This window comes from Labeo rohita, chromosome 14 (genome assembly GCF_022985175.1).
Source record: "Labeo rohita strain BAU-BD-2019 chromosome 14, IGBB_LRoh.1.0, whole genome shotgun sequence".
NCBI lineage: Eukaryota > Metazoa > Chordata > Actinopteri > Cypriniformes > Cyprinidae > Labeo > Labeo rohita.
In genome coordinates this window covers 31,478,707-31,500,541 of record NC_066882.1, presented here as the reverse complement: position 1 = coordinate 31,500,541, position 21,835 = coordinate 31,478,707, and the positions used below count along the sequence as shown (strand labels likewise).

At 36.9% G+C, this 21,835-nt stretch overlaps 1 protein-coding gene across 1 annotated transcript; it reads right to left on the bottom strand.

Annotated features, from left to right (window-relative positions):
- Nucleotides 1-6: 6 nt before the first annotated feature.
- zdhhc15b (zinc finger DHHC-type palmitoyltransferase 15b) lies at nt 7-14,760 on the bottom strand. The gene is made up of 11 exons (XM_051128182.1): nt 14,585-14,760; nt 14,212-14,238; nt 12,642-12,736; nt 12,218-12,338; nt 11,980-12,049; nt 11,820-11,852; nt 11,559-11,679; nt 7,498-7,630; nt 7,167-7,293; nt 6,701-6,813; nt 7-274 (listed from the first exon to the last, which is right to left on the bottom strand). The coding sequence occupies exons 1-11, from the start codon at nt 14,700-14,702 to the stop codon at nt 234-236; spliced, it is 999 nt and encodes a 332-aa protein (XP_050984139.1). The 5' UTR covers nt 14,703-14,760; the 3' UTR covers nt 7-233.
- Between the last annotated feature and the right edge of the window lie 7,075 nt (nt 14,761-21,835).

Below are 21,835 nucleotides of genomic sequence, written 5' to 3'. Positions count from 1 at the left end.
TAGGCCATAGCTCAATTAGGACATTTTTATAAACGTGCTAAGGGAAAAACATTATTGATTGCATCTTGAGAGAAAACAAAGGCACTGATATATTTTAAGACTCAGTTGAAACAGCTCAGACTTACATTTTAGTCTGGGATTAGGCTTAAGCCTTGTCTGTGAAACCAAGGTATAGCGATTCACGGCTTCACCACTAAAATCCATACTCACCAAGCATTCGTCCGCTCCAGTGATTATGATTCCGTCCTGATAATGACTGAAGGTCCATTTTCATCTGAAATAACATTGAATTGCAGAGAGTACACACTTGATTTAAAAAAATCCTCTTACAGTAGATTTGTTTGAACAATCTAAAGCTGGGCTCACACTGTGCGATTTTTAATAGTCCTTAACGATTGTTACTCTCAGACTGTACGAACATGATGATCATGTCACACTGTGGGACCTCATTGTCATTAACGTCAGACTGTAGAACGTGTTAAAAACAGGTGCGCACAAGAAAAACTGTCTGGAGTTTTACATTATTATAACCCATACGCATTCAGTGACTGTGAGCTGCATTACACGTGGGGCTGAAATGTTGGCTATCATTAAGTTTATGAATAGTGGGAATAGCGCCGTATTTAAAGGAGAAGTCCACTTCCAAAACAAAGATTCACATATAATGTACTCACCCCCTTGTCATCCAAAACCCAATAGTTTACCTTACTTAGTTACAATTAGTTATCTTTACTTAGTTACTATACTTACTAGGTTTTATTAAGTTACAGCTACTTTCAAGGCAAATAAAACAATTTACTTACTTGCTTTGAGTGATGTTTACTTAAAATATCCAAGTATCCACAAAGAAACCAATGACATTAATAAACCAGTGAGAGGCAGCAGTGCACTAATATGTTGCTAATGTGCAACATAACAACAGAAGAAGAAGAAAAAGTTTTTGAGATGGGGCAATTTTTAGTAGACTTTTCACTCACATCTTTCTTTCACTACTTGAATTCACTCATTTCCCAAAGTCATCTTGAATGTTGAATTTTCAATACAACTGAAATATTAGAGAGAACATCACAATTTTTTTTTTTTTTTTTTTTTTAATACTCACCATTATAGTGAATAGTGTTACTTTTGATTGGGCATTTGGAACTTTGTTTATATTACTATAGTTTTCTTTCTATTGTTGCAGCAATGCAACATGAAATCAGAGTTCTTTGATTTCAAAGAAAGAAAAGTAATAAATAGGTTGCTTTTAGAAGGTGACCTATATTTTAATTAAATAATTAGATTGCATACTTTTCATGTTGATTAATGATCTTTTACAATTTTACTGTTTTTCTATTTTTTATAAACACTACAAGAAGCTTGTATCTGTGTTGATACAATCTTTTAATATTTGGGGTAATGTGTGTGAGTCACACACAGACTTCAACATTCAGCATGTGAATCACAACAATGGTAACAACTCAATTTTATTTATTTTTATTAACTGTATCAATAACCATTTTATGAGCTTTTTTTTGTTTGTTTTTTGTTGTGCTACTACTGACACAAGACAGCAAATGAAATTGACAAATACAAACAACAACAGTAAAGCAAAGCAATTGCATAATTTATTCATGTCGCAATGCACTCTGGGAGTCAGTGAGTACCTATTAGAGGAATGGAGTAATTAGATAAATTAAAAGCATTAAGTAAATTCAACTTAAAATGGTTGTTAAAATGACTCTTATATTTAAGTAATGATTACTTCAAGTTTTCCAGTAAACGTTACTTAAATTTTTTAGGGCAACCAGTTTCCTTAAGTTTTTTAAGTAAATTCAACTTAGCCGGGTTTAGAGTGTATGTTCATGTCTTTCTTTCTTCAGTCGTAAAGAAATTGTGTTTTTTGAGGAAAACATTTCAGCATTTTTCTCCATATAATGGACTGATATGGTGCCCCGATTTTGAACTTCCAAAAGGCAGTTTAAGTGCGACTTCAAACGATCCCAAATGTGGTTGTAAACAATCCCAGCCGAGGAAGAAGTGTCTTATCTAGTGAAACGAATGGTTATTTTCATAAAAATAATGCACGCTCATCTTGTCTTTCTCTTCATGAACTCTGTGTATTCTGGTTCAAGACAGTTAGGGTATGTCGAAAAACTCAGATCGTATTTTCTTTACTATTCATTCTTTACTAACAAAACTACAACTATCAGCAGCCAGTTCTTGGCTCCACACGTACAGGAACTAATACCGACAACATCCACAGCTAACACCCCACTCTTCTCCTTCTGTCCCCTCTCTGAGGCAGAAGTATCCAAACTTCTCCTCTCCAGCCATCCTACAACATGCCCACTAGATCCTATCCCCTCTCACCTTCTCCAAGCAATCTCTCCTACACTCTTACCAGCACTTACACACATCATCAACACATCTCTCCTCACACGCACTTTCCCCACTGCATTCAAGCAGGCTCGGGTAACCCCACTGCTCAAAAAACCTACATTAAACACTTCACTTATAGATCACTATAGACCAATCTCTCTCCTTCCATTCATAGCAAAAACACTTGAACGAGTCGTCTTTAACCAGGTATCACTGTTTCTCGCGCAGAACAGTTCATTGGATGCTAACCAGTCAGGGTTCAGGAGTGGTCACTCAACTGAAACTGCACTACTGTCAGTTACTGAAGCCTTGTGGATTGCAAAAGCTGATTCCAGATCATCGGTACTCATTTTGCTGGATCTTTCTGCTGCTTTTGACACAGTGAATCATCAGATCCTCCCGTCCACCCTCTCATCACTGGGTATCACAGGAATTCCACTTCGCTGGTTTGAATCCTATCTCACAGGTAGGTCTTTCAGGGTGGCCTGGGGAGGGGAGGTATCCAAAGCACATCATCTGGCCACTGGGGTTCCTCAGGGATCAGTTCTTGGACCCCTCCTCTTCTCCATTTACACTACATCACTGGGGCCCATCATACAGGCACATGGCTTCTCTTACCACTGCTATGCTGATGACACACAGCTCTTTCTTTCATTTCAACCAGATGATCCAACAGTAGCTGCACGGATCTCAGGCTGCTTGGCGGACATCTCGGAGTGGATGAAAGAACATCATCTACAGCTCAACTTGGCAAAGACTGAGCTCCTTATTTTCCCTGCCACTCCGACTCTACAACATGATTTTACCATCAACTTAGGTACTTTAACAATTACCCCATCAAGTTCTGCCAGAAATCTTGGTGTTATCTTTGATGACCAGCTGACTTTCAAAGACCACATTGCTAAAACTGCTCGATCTTGCAGGTTTGCCCTATACAACATCAGAAAGATCAGGCCCTTTCTAACAGAGCAGGCCACACAACTTCTTGTCCAGGCCCTGGTCATCTCCAGGCTGGACTACTGCAATGCTCTTCTAGCCGGTCTTCCCTCATGCACAATCAAACCTTTACAAATGATTCAGAATGCAGCAGCACGACTGGTCTTCAACGAGCCCAAAAGGGCCCATGTCACACCTCTCTTCATCACCCTGCACTGCCTCCCAATTGCAGCTCGCATCAAATTCAAGACACTGATGCTTGCTTATAGAACAACCACAGGCTCGGCGCCCGCCTACCTCCACTCACTGCTACCAATCTACACTCCCTCCAGAACTCTGAGATCCGCCAGTGAGCGACGCCTCATTGTACCATCACAAAGAGGCACAAAATCACTTTCCAGAACATTCTCTTACACCGTTCCTGGCTGGTGGAATGATCTTCCCACCGCTATCCGGAATGCCAACTCCCTAACAACTTTCAAGCAACTGCTGAAAACCCATCTCTTTCGACACTACTTGACTTAAAAAAAAAAAAAAAAAAAAAAAATTCCTTTTCTACTCTTTTCCCTTTCTAGCTTGTACTTAATTGAACAATGCCTGTTATATGGTATTTTGAGCACTTCGTAGGTCGTTTTGCTTCTTTAGGACAAATCGCTTGATGTATTCCCCACCTGTAAGTCGCTTTGGATAAAAGCGTCTGCTAAATGAATAAATGTAAATGTAAATGTAAATGTATTTTCTCCCTCAACTTCAAAAATCATTTCAAAATCATCCTACATCGCTGCAGAAGTACCGACCCAGTCTTTGCAAAGTGAACATGCGAAGAAGATCAAACACCCTTAACAAAAAAGGTAAAACAGCGATATAGGATGATTTTGAAGTTGAGGGAGAACATGAGATGGGAGTTTCTCGACATACACTAACTGTCATGAACCGGAACAAAAACAGAGTTCAGGGAGAGCAAGACAAGATGAGTGTTTGACATTAAGCAGTATATAAATTGTATTATTTTTATGAAAATAACCGATCATTTTGCTAGATAAGACCCTTCTTTCTCAGCTGGGATCATATGAAGCTGCATTTAAACTGCATTTTGGAAGTTCAAAATCGGGGCCCCATATCAGTCCATTATATGGAGAAAAATCCTGAAATGTTTTCCTCAAAAAACATAATTTCTTTACGACTGAAGAAAGAAAAACATGAACATCTTGGATGACATTATATGTTAATCTTTGTTTTGGAAGTGAACTTCTCCTTTAAGAAGTATAGTGTAAGCAGCACTACACACCCAAAAGGAAAGTCAGCAAAGGCAGCATTTCATATGATTTCCGTGCACGGCGTACGGGAGTGCCAGAGTTTATGCGGTTAGAAGAAATCTCTACCATTAATTCTCATCATGGCATGTCTTGAAAAACAGAGACAGTTTGACGTTCGTCGTAGTAGATGTCAAACTGTAGGACTGTGCGCCAAATCTTCTGACACTGCCAGAATTTCGTCTGAAGTCAAATTTAATCACAACAGCTATTAATCATCTGTCGGCGAACATGTCAAACCAGCGATCAAAGACTACAGATTTTAGCCTAGGATTACAGGAATCCTTTAGGGTTTTCAAAATTTGTCTCAGACGGCCAAATCGTGGCCAAAATCACACAGTGTGAGCCTGGCTTAAACTGGAAACAATGACTAAGTATAAAATGTTACTGAACCCAAACTTCCATAAACCCTGTACTGTTAAAGTAAAGCACTGCACCTGTATTAGATACAACAGCTCTATTTGAAATCCAAATACAGGGCTCCAGACTAACAAATGGGAGCTGTGCTACTAAATATGATCCAGATCAAAATTTACTTATAACTGTGAAAACATTAAACATCTGTAAAATCTGCACAAAGTGTAAAACCCCATTTCTATAAAAGAAAAAACTTAAAAAAAAAAAACTTAATTTACATTACTCTTCTTACTACAGGGATACTTCCTACCTAAAAAAAAATAAATGTACACAAAATACTGATTAGAGCTGAAATATTTTAGTGGCTCAAAAAAAAAAAAAAAAAACATGCAGTTTGTTATTTGTGGTACTATAGACTATGCACTAAAACTACGAACTATGAAGTGTCTAAAATCCCACAGTTCTTTTTTTAAGTTAAATATTAGTGATGGGCGCTTTTGAAGCACTGCTTCGTCAGACTTCGAAACTTTTGTGAATCACTTTTGTGGTTTGGAGTGTGTGTCAAACTGCCAAAGTCACAAGATTATGAGGCTTCATTACATCATAACTGTTTCGAAACTTTTTGAAATTTCAATGGTTTGACGTTGTGAATGTGTGAATCATGCAAGTTCATCAAGATCCAGTGGCAATTAACCAGCATCTATGCTTTTTACCTGATCTCGGATCTGTTTCTTTAAACTGTAAATATTTTTAATGAGACATTTGTGTAATTTAAAGTATGAGAATAGTTAATAGTCTCTTGCTGGCCTTTATATCAAAGCTGTCCATAAAACAAACAAAGCAAGCCCTGCAAATCATTTTATTATTTTTTATTACATTTACAGTATTATACTTTTAGTAAAAACATTTGCAGTGGGTTTTTAAAAGTTGTTTTTATGCATGTTTTAGCCTTTTAGTTTTTGTTGCATTCGCACACATTTGACCAGCAGGTGTCACTAGCTCGAATCGTTTCACAAAGCAACTGGTTCAATTGATTCGAAACTTCGAAAAGGTTCATTTCTCCCTTCACTATTAAGTACATCATCCAGGGATTTGAAGCGCACTTATTCTTACTGCAACACGGCATAAAGTGCACAAGTATGTTTTTTGGGACACCTTCAGTATTGCTACGGTTATTATCAAGGATTAAAAGACCTCAGAATGTCACAACTGACCAATCAGAATCAAACATTTCAGAGAGCTGTGTTAAAAACTGGTTAAAATCACAGAGACATTTGAATTCTACACTGTATTCAAGAGCTTCTAAAAGAAACTTGAAGGCTTGTGTAATCAAGGACTCTTGATCAAAATCTATCCACGCGTAAATACACTTGCTCTGATGAATCTGATAAATGGACTAGCCGTGTAGTTCAAATGAGTAGCGCGGTTTCATTCCTCTTTTGAAGCGCATGTCGTTGAGTTCTGACAGTTAAAGTATGTTTACACAGCAGAAGTGCTTTCATCTTAAAAGATTAAGACAGTTTGATTACTCATGATACGAGCCTTTTAAAGATGCACAATTAAACTGATTCACTGCCTACACAAAAATACACATTTTTAACAAGTGCGTATTTTATTGCATGTTCCAAATGACTTGAGTAGTGCAATTAAGTTGCAAAACAACTGATGTTTAGTGGCACATTTAGTATATCAGATGTACCAGATAGTACATTTTAAATTGGATGCAACCTCACCTGAACTTTCTTCATCTGATCCGCCGTCCTCCATCCATTTCCCCTCATTGGCCAGTAAAGGATTCTCAGATTCACGCAGCGTCCTCAGTGGGAAATAGTGCCCATCACCCTGACTATGACATGCAAACACACAGAACACATGGAAAATATTTACAGAAGGCTTTTAATAGCACAGCTGTTGTTCATTTATGGGCGAAAGTTTGACTTATGCTCACCAAGGCTGCATTTATTTAAGCAAAACTACAGTAATTCAAAATACAGTAACATTGTGAAATATTAAAATTTAATGCTACTTAATATTTCCGTGGAATGTGATAACATTTTTCAAGATTCTTTGATGAATAGAAAATACAAAACAACAGCATTTATTTGAAATACAAATCACTGGTAACATTATAAATGTCTTTAGTGTAATCTGCGATCAATGCATCCTTTCGGAGTGTGAGCGGTTTTGACCTGAGCTCACCTTGTGAACACCGGAATGAACCAGAGCTTTTTATCCTCCCCAAACACCTGCTGGAGGTTTCTGCTGAGCCCAACATTAAAGCCATTCCTGTCAGGCCCGTTCTGAAACACCGGTGCAGAAAACGCCTCTGAAAAACAGGAACGTTCATTGAGGTTAAACAGTTCGCACCAAAATTATGAGCCACATAAATCACTTCTGCTAACCAAAGGTCAAGCTAAAAACGTAGCAAGCTGTATAAAGTTTCATGCAGTTTCTGCTTCTTGCAGAAATACAATGAAAGGGTAAAGGAAAACCCAGGAATTCAGTAAAAAAAAAACAAAGGCTTTCTTACCTAAAGTCGATCTGTTTTTAGCCACCAACCAACAGTGGTAGCCAAACAGGAACAGGAGACTGACAAAAAACATGAGCGCCACAAACAACAAGAAGAGCACGTGGAATTTCGCAGGGCCATTGGGAAGATCTCCCTAACAAAGAAATGCAAAGAAATACTTATATTTAACAGCAGCACAACTCTAAACATTTTTATTTTTCAAAAATACATTGTACTGCACCAAACTGTGGCACATATTATTCTGCATGCCCTTTAACGGGATAATCATTATTTATAACTGAAAGGAAAGCATACAGGTTTGGAATGGCAAGAGGCTGAGTAAATGATAACAAAATTTACATTTATTTTGACTGAGCTACCCCTTTAAAGTCTGTGGGTTTGTGTTTCTGTAGGCAAGCGTGATCTGCTTTTGATTAAACAATACTAAATTCACATCTGAGCATCATATCAATAATGAAAGTTCACCGGAACAGACGAGAGCGGTTTAGAGACTTCAGTGCGTGTTTTAGATGCTTCTCTGATAGGACTACAGTAATACTGATATTGATCAGAAACACTGCATTATGTGCATGCTGTTTGAAGTTTTTAAGTCTGTGCTCAAAGTGACTTCTTTTTCCTCATATTATTTTAATGACAAATATTCTAATACAAATTCATCTATTTGTTGCGCAAGCATGAATCCACTCATACACCTAATGTACATGTATATGTGCTCAAACTGTGTAATGTGTTTGTGCATTGAATAAATACAATCTGAGGTGCACTGTGACAAGTTTGTTAACTGTTAGCTTTAGAATCCCACAACCAATCCACCCCCAAAAAACAAAAACATGCAGAAAATGTCACCATGTTTTTACTCAAACAAATGGTGTATTCTTTATTCATGACTGTTGCTGAAATGAAAAGGCTGACAGTCAAGAGCAGAAATATTTGCATGCTAGATCAACGTGGTTTGTATTTTCATAAGTATGATTACAAGTACTTGCAATTTTTAAAATGTATTTACTCTGATTGCTTCTAAATTGTCATTTTGGCCTCCCCTAAAACGGGAAATAAAAATGATCAGGGCTGCGTTTCTCAAAAAGCCAAATATATGCTAGAAAACCCCTCTTATTCAAGAACGTGAATCAACTGCACGGACAGCACAAGGACATAACACGTGCACAGTTCAACTGAATGATAACGTTTGCCGTCTTGCTAATATTAATGAGTTAGGAAGTTTGTTTAGGAATAGTGCCTTGTTCAAGTATTCATATGCCTTCATTTTTTTTTTTTTTTTTTTTTTTTTCACATTTTGTTATGTTGCTGTCTTATGTTAAACTGCTTTAAATTACTACACTCCATAAACCATAACAACAAAGCACAAAACAGGTTCGTAACAACTTTGCAAATTTTGCAATTCCATTGCGTAAGTATTTCTGGGACAGTTGAAATTTAGCTCAAGAGCATTCAGATCACTTGTAAATGTTACTACACTTGGATTGGAGTTGGAGTTAACTTGTGGCAAATTCATTTGAGTCAGTACTATTTGGAAAAGGCTCACACCTCTCAATAAAAAGGTCTAACAGCTGAAAATACATATCAGACCAAAAAACTAAGCCCTGAGGTCAAAAGAACTGCCTGAGAGCTCAGAGACAGGAGACAGAGACATGGCATAGATCTGGTGAGGAGTTCAGAAAAATTCTGCTGCATTGAAGGTTCACAGAAGCATGTAGCCTCCATTATCCATCATGAACAGGGGTGGACTGGCCATTGGGAGCACCAGGAGAATTCCCGGTGGCTTGGCAGCCAATTTGTCCCGCTGCCCTTAATTAATTTTTTAATTAATTTTTTTTGTATTGTTGTTGCCTGTCAAATGTATTAAAGTGATTATTTCGGAATTTGCCATTCAATAATAAAACTCTAATAAATCAGTTAGTCTTGACTGGCAAAGTGTTTCACCTCGCGCTCCGCACATCCACCTGTCCGTCAAAAGTTACATCTGTAAATAGACTATTGTAGCTTTGTCTTTGTTTACTTAGTTAAGCATTAAACTGCTTGCAAATGTTAGCTGTAGCAGTCAATTACTGTAAAAATAACAAAAGGACATAATTACAATTGTAAAGAGTAGGAAAAAATATTCACATCATTTTAAAACGGGTTCACCGGGAGTTAAGGCCGACAACAACACAACCCGTATGAAAATTAACTGTGTTTTTTAATTAAAATAAAACCAGAAACCACCATGGTTACTATGCTTAAACCATGGTAACCACAAATTAACAATGGGTTTGCCATGGTACCATGGTATTTGTAGTAAAACAAAAAAAAAATCATTACTATACGTTTACCATAGGCCTAATAATACAACATGTTCAGTTTTACGATTTTTCTATAAAGATATACTCAAGATGTAACTATAATTTTACTACTTTTCACATGCAAACATGTGCAAACAAATTACAATGAGGTGGTTGTTTTGCAACAAGGTAGAGATGTGTTGATGAAAAAGTGACAAGAACAAGAAAATTAGTGAAAAAAGTAAATGCACACAAGAGATAAAGAGAGGCTAAAAGAGAATAAAAAGGAAATTGAAAGTTCAAGAGAAAGCACAGCCCCAGCCAATTTATGAAATTTTACGACGTGATGACTATGATGGCCATAAAAAAAACAATATTGTTGTCCGTGGTTTCAAAATTTGGTGTGGGAGTATGCGATGGCCTGGATGAGTGTTAGATTTCCCGGCCTGAAATTTTGTCCCAGCCCGCCCCTGATCATGAACGAAGTTTGGAACAACTAGACCTCTTCCTACAGCTGGCCTGCTGGCCAAACTGAACAACTGATGGAGAAAGGCCTTGGTTAGACTGTGACCAAGAAGCTGATCACTCTAGTTGAGCTCCATGATCATATATGCAGATAAAAGAAACTTACAGATGGACAAACATCACTGCAACACACCACTGATCTGAGACTTATGGCACTGTGGCAAGACTGAATCCTCTCCTCGGTGAAGACACATGAAAACACACTTGGGATTTGCAACAAAGCACCTGAAAATGTCTGCCAGCCCCCATCCAAGCTAACAGAGCTTCAGAGGTCAGGAGAGAAATGGCAGATATTTCCCAAATGCTGATGCGCAAACCTTGTCGCATCATACCCAAAAACTTGAGGTTGTAAAAGTGCTTCAACTAAGTAGCGCATTAAGGGTATGAATACTTATGCAATGTAATTGTTTCAGTTTTTGAATTGAATGAATTTGCAAAGTTGTCACAAATATGTTTTTTGCTTTGTCATTATAGTGTATGGAGTGTAGATTGATGTGGGAAAAAGTTATTTAAAGCAGTTTAACATAACGCTGCAAAATAAAAAGTGAAAAAAATGGAGGGGTATGAATACTTTTGCAAGGCACTGTAATTGGATGATAATCTAGGGTAGTCTATTCAAAAACATGATTGCTCTTTCTTGCATGAATACATATCAGTAACACTACAATAATGCAGCATAGTTTATATAAAGTCAAAATTGTGATATAGTCACAAATGTAAATTAGTGACACATTGTGAGATATAATTGCAATTACAAGAAAATTGGGCAATTATGAGATCGTCACAATTGTGAGAGCATTAATATCAATTTATGATATAATCAAATTGAGAGGTATATCAGTCCCAATAAAAAGAAAAAGTTGTAATTACAAACAATAAAGCTGCAATTTATGATATATAGTCACATTAGTGAGATATAAAAGCCCTAATTACAAGAAAAAAAAAAGTGCAATTACAAAAAAATCCCCTGCAACTTATGATATACAGTCACCTTGCAAGATGTGACTATAATGGGTGAAAATAAATGGTTTAATAAAAGGTGAAATTACAAAAAATAAAGCTGCAATTTATGATATATAGTCACACTGAGACAAAAATCCCAACTACAAGCAAAAGATACTGATATTGTTGACTAAACAATATCTCAAAGCATTAAATAATATCTATCATAAAGTCATATAACACACGTTACACAGTAAACAAAGATTAAAAGTTAATACCGTATAAGATCAGTCAAAACTGCTTGCTGAAACTCACCACCCAGTACTTGAGGAAGTACTGAAACACTGTCGATGCAATGAACACGCAGTAGATCATGGAGTAAGACAGGAACAGCAGAAAGAACTTATAGTTGGAGAATCCGACACAGTTGTTTACCCTAAAGATCACATAAAACAAAGACGTCACATATCCAGCATTTCAGAGCATACAAATGTAATGCATTAATCTTATCTCATAAACAAAAACAACTAAGAACATCAGATGACTTGATTCATAATACAACATATTATTATTTACCATGGACAATGGTGATCCATTTTCAAAACGCATCTATAAAAAACACAGGAGCATAGTAAAATCAGGTTGTGCTGTTCAACTGCATCCTTTAATTAAAATACAGGTTTTGTGTAGAGAGATCTGTTTTCAGGAACAGGGGTTGGTGCGGTGCTTGACTTACGTTTCACAGACGGAGCAGTGGTGACAGCGGTCCGGCTTTATCACCTGACAACGATCGCAGAACCTGATAGCTGAAGACATGGAGATAAAGACGATCAGCTGCCAGCGTTTACATCCGATCACATGTTTAACTGGCAAACACTGCCATTTACAGCATTCTGCCAAATGATTATAGAGCTGCAGCTGCTGTGCAAATGTACACATTGCTGACAGGTTTTTGGCATCATAGCTCTGCGTACCTCCTGACTGGGCGCGTGTGAAAATGGGAAGTTTCTTGGCGATATCGATGAGAATCTGCTTCTGAACATCTGGCCGTTCTTCCATCTCATACCTCTCTTTATCAGTGTATGATAAATGGAACTAGAGCGAAGGAGAAAAAATGAAAAAAAAGTTTACTTTTTCAGGCAATTTTCAACCCTTATTATAACAAAGTTTTAACATTATTGTAATACAGTACTTACAAATACTATCATCATTTAGAAATGTTTTGTTATGAATATTACATGGTTAATTATCATTAATTAACAAAAAAAAATATGAGTAATCAAAGAATTTGGGGTAAAATATGACCCAGCAGGTTTTACTCCCACATTCTGATTCTTATAATCACTATTTTAGAAATAAACTCAAGAGTCACAAGCAGAAACTGTAAATCAAAATCACCTTTTTAGTCGGTGTAGATGGTGGAGTAAAGATGGCCTTCCAATAGGTCCAGCAGAACATTATAAAGCACACATGGAATATCAACAAATACACCACTGTGGAAAAAAAAAAAACACATTATTACTAGTAAAAGTCATTTTTGTCATACACTGACGCACACAGAACTACAGTGCATGCATAATTATTATTATTTCCAAGCACATTTGACCAATTCCAAACCATCTTAATAACTACTTTCAATTTTGTATTTAATCATTTATAAGTAATATAAAATTGTCCAGGAAGGCTGGAAATGAAAAACGTCTTACATTCGAGTGTGCATGTATATTTCCTTTTACAATTAAAATGAGCCAAAAAAGAGAGATTTAACTCTGAAAGTCAAAAAGTATTAAATGCCCATGAGAAGGACGCAATACTAATGCAATACTAGATTTTCCAGTGTTAAGGCATGACCACTGGACAGCGAAATGCTCATTGTGTCAGCACGGTCAGAAAAAAACAGATGGAGAACAAAAAGACATACTGCAAAAAATTAAAAATTAAGTTGAAGAATTAGGTTTCCAGTGCAACCATTTTCCAGAACTGCAACCTGCCTGGAGTCCTCAGATGTGCAATGTGTCAGGTTCTCAGAGACTTTGCTTGGGTAAAAAATCCTAAAAAATGACCCTCACTTAATAAGAATAACATGCTGAGGTGTTGTGAAACACATGAAGACTATGTTGAGAGTGACTCTCGAAGGACCAGCACCACACATCCTCTTGCACCACTCTTTTAAGATTTTATCTTCCAGAATCTGATATTAAGTTCATTTTCAGTCCATCTCCTTAAGACACACTTTTCAGGATAGGAAACAAACACCTCTTCACCTTAATTCTTAATTATTTAATTTGCAGTTAGCACGTGCCATTTCTTCTCCACCTGTTTTTTTCTGATCGCGCTGACCCAATGAGCATTTCGCCGTCCAATGGTCACGCCTTAACATTGCAAATTCTAGTACTGCATTAGTATTGCATCCTTCTCTTGGGAATTTAATTAATTTTTGACTTCAGTTAAATCTTTTTTTTTGGCTCATTTTATCTGTAAAAGAAAACGTACCTAATAGTTATGCACCTGAATATAAGAAGTTTTTCACTTCCAGCCTTCACGGACAATTATATATCACTTATAATTGATTAAATACAAAATTAAGAGTAGTTATTAAAATTGATGTGGTTTGAAACTGGTAAAATGTGCTTTGAAAAAAATATGACAGTAATATCAAGGTGTCTAGTAATTATGCACACACTGTAGAGTTGCCAAATTTTATTTTTTACTTCATCATGTTTAAAAACACTGTGCGCTTTGTGCGATTTGTTTATGTTGTGGCTGTGTTGTACAAAATGACCACTGAGACTAATCATCAGTACAACCAGCAATGTTGCTGAATCAACTGAGGTCAGCTGAGAATATGACATTTTCACTTCGCTTTTAAACAAAACAAAAGCCCATTGACAAGACAGGTGGGCTGTTTTTTTTGTTTTTTGTCTGGCAGAGGGAAGTCAGCAGTCACAGATGACTGTAGATCACTTACCTCTCTCCAGATGATTACTGAGAGTGACTGAAAAACAGAGAACCAGAATCAGGGTCGTGAAACATCACGGCTGTGTCTCAAAATCTTGTGACTTGCCTATCTAGGCAGAAATGACGGAAACCACGGCCTCGCTGTGGTTACTGTGATGATGTTTAGTGTTTGGGCAGGCAGCTCACTGGGTTTTGAGACACAACCCGTGTAAATAACGCTACAACAAATGTATTTGGATACAAAGACTCAACCCGATTCATTTTGTGTAATAATAGTAAAATACAAATAAACTGACGAACCATTTTGGACTGTACATGACACTTCCTTATTACAGACGAACAACCATTAGCTCCATTCAGATAAACCAACTGTGAAATCTTACCGAAGCACAGTTCAAAGACATAAGCGTAATAAGACCAGAGAACCACAGATGAGATGATGATAACAGGAATCCAGGAGAAAATCCTCTGACAACATCTGAGAGCTCTCGACAGAGCCATGATCAGCCCGCTCTGGCATCTATTAGCGCGCCTGCCTGTCCAAACAAGCCCTCCGACATCTGCTAGAAAGCCTGGCGTATTACCAAACGACGACCTGCTCCAGCATCCACTACTACGTCTGAACTACAACATGATCTGCCCTTGATGAATAGCTAATGTGTGTCAGAGCAAGTGCACTTAATACCAGGCCATGACACTGTAGTAGCCTAGAGAGATTAGACTTCAAAACAACTTAGACAATGGCTTTGCGAAATGAATAGCAAGCAAACAAAACTCTGCACACTGACAACATCTGCTGGATAAAACCGTGTAAATACAATGAGAACTGCAAAAATGTGGTGGTTTTAAACAGTAAGATTTTTAATGTAAAGTCTCTTCTGCTCACCAAGCCTGTATTTGATCCAAATACAGCAAAATCAGTATTATGGTGAAAAATGTTTACTATTTAAATAACTGCTTTCTGCTTTGAATATATCTTGAAATGTAGCCTAATTTATTCCTGTGATCAAAACTGAATTTTCAGCATCATTACTCCAGTCTTTAGTGTCACATGATCCTTCAGAAATCATTCTGATATGCTAATTTCCTGTTTAATTTTATTATTATTATTATTATTTAAAACAGTTGAGTACTATTCTTTGATGAATAGAAAGATCCAAAGATCAGCATTTATCTGAAATAAATAGCTTTTGCGACATTACAAGAAATCAGAGAAATTCATATTTTTATTTAGCAAGGATGCTTTAAATTGATCAAAAGCTATGATAAAGACATTTATAATGTTACAAAAGATTTCTATTTCAGATGCTGTTCTTACGAACTTTCTATGCATCAAAGAAACCTGAAAAATTCTACTCAGCTGTTTTCAACATAATACTAATACTCATAAATGTTTTTCAAGCAGCAAATCAGAATATTAGAATGATTTCTTGAAGGATCATGTAACTGGAGTAATGATGCAAACAAATCAGCTTTGTAATCACAGGAATAAATTAAAGTATTTTTAAAGTTTTAAACAGTAAAAATATTACAAAATTTGACAGTTTTTATACTTGAATATCAAATAAATGCAGGCTTGGAAGGCAGAACTGACTTCTTTTAAAAAAAACATTAAAATCTTACGGTTCAAAGACTGTAAGTACATTTGTTTTATCTTTATCTATCTATCTATCTATCTATCTATCTATCTATCTATCTATCTATCTTCAGGACTACCATCTCTGCAACGTTAAAGTGGGACGACAACCTAAGAGGCATCATTAAAAAGTCTCATCAACGACTTTTTTTCTTAAGACAGCTTGAAAAGTTTGGCGTCTCTAAAGTTAGTATGTTCACCTTTTATAGATCTGTCATTGAAAGTGCGCTGACTCAATTATACACAGCTCACAGCTCAGCAAAGAAGTCAGATTAATAATATAAGTCGGGCTGATTTGAAGAGTATTGGGTGTGATCTTCCCACTATTAATGAGATGTTTCAAGTTTGCAGAAAAAAGGTCTAACAATCTTGAAAGATTCTTTACATCCAGCTAGACATCTATTTTCACCTCTTCCCTCAGGCAGACGCCTTAGAGCAATTAAAACGAAGACTGCTCGTTTTCTTAACAGCATTTATTGTAGAATTGTTCATGCTCTTAATTCCTCTGGTATCTATGCATCTGCATTCCATTCTTTATAATTGATAGGATTTATATGTTTTGTTGTATTGGTGTATGTGTATGTATTTATGTATGTGTTTTCTTGATATATGTTATTATTTTTGACGAGCTCACCAAGCAAATTCCAAACAGCTAGGTTGTTATTGCAATTAATAAATACATTTAAATCTATCTATCTATCTATCTATGAATAATTAAACAACACAAATGATGTAAGCACAGTCTAGTGGAAATGAAATTCAAAATATTATATATTAACTTAGATATATGTCACCTCATGTAATTTGTGTGAGGAATTTATTATCTCTCTCATCTATAACAACAACAAATCTTCAAGCTTCAAATCTTTCAGGCAAGGCCAATCCTGACATGCTTTTCTATTTCATTCTAAAATGCAACTATATGTCACTTTACTATAATTTAGCAGAACAGATGAATGGTGACTATGATAAAAAAATAATGTCAACTACTTTTTTAAAGACTGTAATACATCATATTCATTGCCCTCACAAATGTGCACAGTTGTGAATTATTATTTTCTTTCTTTCTTTCTTTATCCCCAAAGGCATAAAAGCACTTGTAGTCCTTATGTGAATACATGAATGGGAACCGGAAGAATTCATATGAATTATGAATAAAATGCAGTGGTTCTAAAAATAGTCTTCATTATCTTCAGGCATATTTTTCCCTGATTTTATGCTGTCCAGTAGGTGTCACTACAAGACTGTTGGACATTATATTAATGTCTCACAGAATTCCTCTGCTCACAGTAATATTAGCTGCATTAAGGTGTATATTTGTAACACCTATTGGCACACGAACACAAACACACCCCTAATGGATATAAATCCTCACTGTAGTGTATTTGCACACACAAACTGTATCCTTCCTTTACCATTCATTTCATTAGAGCAGGGGTGTCAAACTCTGGTCCTGGAGGGCCACAGCACTGCAGAGTTTAGATGCAACCCTAATTAAACACACCTGATTCAACTAATCAAGTCCTTCAGGCTTGATTGAAAACTGCATAGTATGTGTGTTGGAGCAAGGCTGGAACAAAGCTCTGCAGGGCTGCGGCCCTCCAGGAACTGAGTTTGACACCCCTGCATTAGAGGGTGATCTTCTTCACCTCTGCAGGTATCCTTATGGGTGATGTGCAGTTCACACCTCTCATGTCATATTACTTTTAAAGTCACAACATAGTTATTTTGTGTGTGTGTGGTGTGGTGGGACCGGCGGAGCTGAGCCTCTGCGTTTCCTGCACTGGCCTGTAGTCTGGGCTGTAATGGCAGCGCTGATGACAGCTTCTCTTTCTCAGGCTGCTGCATTAGCTGTTAGAAGCAGTCAGACATCCGTCAGCACATCGGCAGCCGCACCACTACAAAGAGCTTGTGACTATCATAATAGTAACCGGGTCTCAATCAAAACATTTACACAGGAAAGTGAAACACAAACATTTTGTGTCGGCAGGTCGGGGCAAATCGCTGGCACTCGGAATGAAACGTGTTTGTGGTTCTGCTTCATACCGCACTGGCAGAGATACTGTAGAGACAACAGAGAAAGGACAGGGCCCTTTGGAGGAGAGCGCAGTGTGAGGCTCGTGGTTTGAGGATCAGCTTTAACGGTGCACCCTAAATCAGTTTATTATGTGCTGAAAGATTTTCAGCTGGAGGGCTCGCTTTATTATTGTGTCACGACGACCCCCTGTCTGCATCTGATGTGAAACAGGGTTATTACAGTTAACTAAAATAAAATATCCCAAACTCAAACTTATTTTATTTTGTGTCATTTTCTTAAAAATAAATAAAAATAAAAATAATAAATAACAACAACTCTATTAAGTAAATAAAAATAAAATAGCATTTAAATAATAATAATAAAAAAAATCTAAGTTACATTTCATCCCTAACTTAAAAGAAAACAAAGATTTTGTTTGCATTGTTACAATTTTTTCATGACTATTTGATTTTAGGTGATAAAAGTGATGTACATGTTTATATTTTTTAAAAGTTCTGTAATTCTGTTATTTATCAGTTGAAAAGAAAAGTTTTTTTTTTTTTTTTTTTTTTTAAGGTGTATGTGAGAGGGAAATATTACCGACAGACAGAAATGCATTACAGATGTATGTTTCATTACATGCAAGGGTCTTAATGCGAAATGTAATAAAGCGAGTTTGTGAATGAGCGGGTGAGCGGGTGCATTGCATGCGTCTGTCTACGTCTACGGTTAACTGCATTCCCAGACTTCTCAGGTCCGTCTTCTTAAGTGGGTCTCTCGTTTTGGTTCCATGGTAAAGTTTCAGGTCCATGACTGGTGTTTTTTGAATCACGCTGAAATGAAGTATAGAGTTTGATAGCATTCCCATTTCATTCCCTGCATGCTTAAGTGTCTGGACAGTAAATTCATCATCTGTGCTACTTTTTGAAGTCTGGATGGAATACATTTTGGAAACTTCGCATTCATCACGGGCCCAAAGTCACTGATCTGTGCAGGCAGACAAAGAATTTCATGTCTATTTTCCTTTCAGTTGAGTCTCTGAAGTCTGTCAAAGGGAGTCGCACATGAAAAAAAAAATGTTAATTACAAAACTGACTGGTGCATGAAAACAAAAGCATGACTTCACAGTGATGAAAGAAAACAGCTCCACGGATCTGAGGAAATGCACAATGGAAAAAAGGAGTAACATTTGATCTGTGCATACTGTGATTATATCGACTTTGCCTCCTCGGTTAGCGATATGAGGCTCCGCTCAAAGCTAGGCTCTCTTTAATCACATTAATGGACTGTCACAAACTACAGAGTGTGTGCAGCAAAACATGGCTGAGCCAGATTTGGAAATCCCTTGTTTTGCTTTCCAGGATCGTCTTACTTTTGTGTGGGTCTTTCAAAAGCAACAGTGGACTGGATGACCCTGATCAACAAAACCAGATTACCAGACTGCCGGTGCTCTAAATGGGACGACATACTGTATAATCTGACCACCAAGGGATACAGATGGGATGCAGTTGGGCTATCTCTGATGTTCATTTCATTGCAATTAATATACAGTGATTACTAATAGGGGACTTAAAGGAGAACTCCACTTCCAGAACAACAATTTACAAATAATTTACTCACCCCCTTGTCATCCAAGATGTTCATGTCTTTCTGTCTTCAGCTATAAAGAAATTATGGTTTTTGAGGAAAACATTTTAGGATTTTCCTTTATATAATGGACTTCATTTGTGCCCCCGATTCTGAACTTCCAAATGTAGTTTAAATGCAGCTTCAAAGGGCTCTAAATGATCCCAGCCGAGTAAGAAGGGTCTTATCTAGTGAAACGATCGGTCATTTTATAAAAAAACAAAACAAAAAAAAGTGTATACTTTTTAAGCACAAAAGCTTGTGTAGCACAGGCTCTGGGATGCGCTTTAACAACACTACAAATCACATTGAAAGGTCACACAGAACTACAGACCCAGTGTTTACAAAGCGAATGCGCAAAGACTAACAAAGTGCAAGTAAGTCAAACGCTTTACAAACAAAAAGCTACAATGATGTTGGACGATTCTGAAGTTGTAGGAGAAAATAAGGTCGAGTTTTTCGCCATTCTCTACCTTTTTGAGCCGGAGTACACAGACGATGAACTTAGACGTGATTCGTAGTAGTGATGGGAAGTTCGAATCATTTTACCGACTCGGACCTTTGAGTCTCGTTCAGCAAAATAAACAAATCTTTTTTCGTGTCATTTTGTTCATTTTAGCAAAATATAATGAAAATGTTACGTGTTACTTCCCTAACACATCTACTGCTTACACAAACGTTGATCACACTACAAACAAGACAAAACTATAATGCTATAAGAAACAGAAAAGATTAATTCATTGTTTACCTGGGTCTTTAGTCTATGATTAGCTCACCTCGCCTCTTATCTGACAAGTTTTCGGGTTTGAGTTGTTCGTTTGTCACGTGACAGCCCCATAAGATGAACGAACGACTCGAAAAAGACTCGAAACAGGTGAACTAATTCCACTACAGAACCTAATAGGATGTTGCGCATGCACGACTGAACGAATCACTCCCCGAGATGACTCGTTCAAAATGAACGAATCATTCAAAAACGCACATCCCAGAGCCTGTGCTACACAAGCTTTCGTGATTAAAAAGTAGACAAATTAAAAAAAAAAAAAAATGACTGATCATTTCACTAGATAAACCCTTCTTCCTCGGCTGGGATCGTTTAGAGCCATTTGAAGCTGCATTTAAACTAACATTTAAACATTCTACTTCCTGCTGTATCACTGCAACAGTAAAAACAATCAAGTGAAAAACAAACTGTATACTGTACAACATGTACAAATGATGTATTGCTTGACATAAAGTTTTATTACATTTTTGTTCCTGAAATGCAGCCTTAATCTGCAGGGATAAGAGCAAATCCAGTTTTTCTGGATGAAAGTAAACAACACATAAGGAAGGTTATGTGATCTGAGTTCACAATCTTTTTTTTTTTATTTTGAACAACTCATTTTCAAGATTTGAATTGATTTTATTGGCAAAATTCCTATTTTGATGTTTAATGTTTGGATTAAGGGATTTATTTAGTTCATTTATTGCTATAATTAATCAAGTCATTTATTACTATTACTGCCATGTGCTATAGCGTTGCTCAATACCTAGCGAACACACAGTCATACTTTACCATTTCCATCAACGCGAATCGGAGCCACATACTCCATGATCTTATATCCATAATCTCACATCTGTGATTTTCCTGTGAATGGACTATTGTTATGTTAAAAATGACTTGGCAGGGTTAATTATAAGACATGAGATGTGTTAATAGGCCTGGAAAGTATTCTTCATAACTGTTAAAACTGTCATTAAATTCAGCCTTTTCCCAGGGGCTCAAACACATGCCAGGCTGACAGATCTCAAAGTGACCACTATTCTCTAATGAAACCACCCAAACATTGTCGAAAAGCTGTTTCTTTTCCCAGCACTCTAAACACTGTGTGCGAGCGGGGGCAAAGGCGGACAGGAGAGCCGTAAGGAATGACTTTTCTGCTCCCGGGTCTCTGTTCATATTCACTCTTAACAGCAAATTAAACAACGACAGGGCGGGGAGAAACTACAGACACCTCATCCAGATGTGTGAAAATAAATCTGCTCTAGGGTGGAGTGTGTCTTCAGCAATCGTGGAAATTTCAAATGGTTGTGCCACTAGGAAGGTAATATGTGCAATAATAAAAGCGGTAAATTATTGCCGCACAAGTCAGAGGTTTCGTGCGCGCCGTGAATTACGTGAATTCTCTCGTTGGCCTGTGACCATACATGGGCAAACAGCATCTGTGACAGGTGTTTTAAATAAGCACTCAAGTTAAAAAAAAACAAAAGCAACCTGCTCGGAAGATCGTTATTTATAACTTTTGTCAGTCGACCTCTTATTTATTTTTGTTTAACTATCTGCTGTTTATGCTTTTTACGTTCAGGTTCTGT

Coding starts and splice junctions, on each gene's coding strand:
- zdhhc15b (XM_051128182.1), bottom strand. CDS start 14,702: ATGGCTCTGTCGAGAGCTCTCAGATGTTGTCAGAGGATTTTCTCCTGG. Junction 11,853..11,979: donor CACTGCTCCGTCTGTGAAAC/GTAAGTCAAGCA, acceptor TGTTTTTTATAG/ATGCGTTTTGAAAATGGATC. Junction 275..6,700: donor ATCAGATGAAGAAAGTTCAG/GTGAGGTTGCAT, acceptor ATGTTATTTCAG/ATGAAAATGGACCTTCAGTC.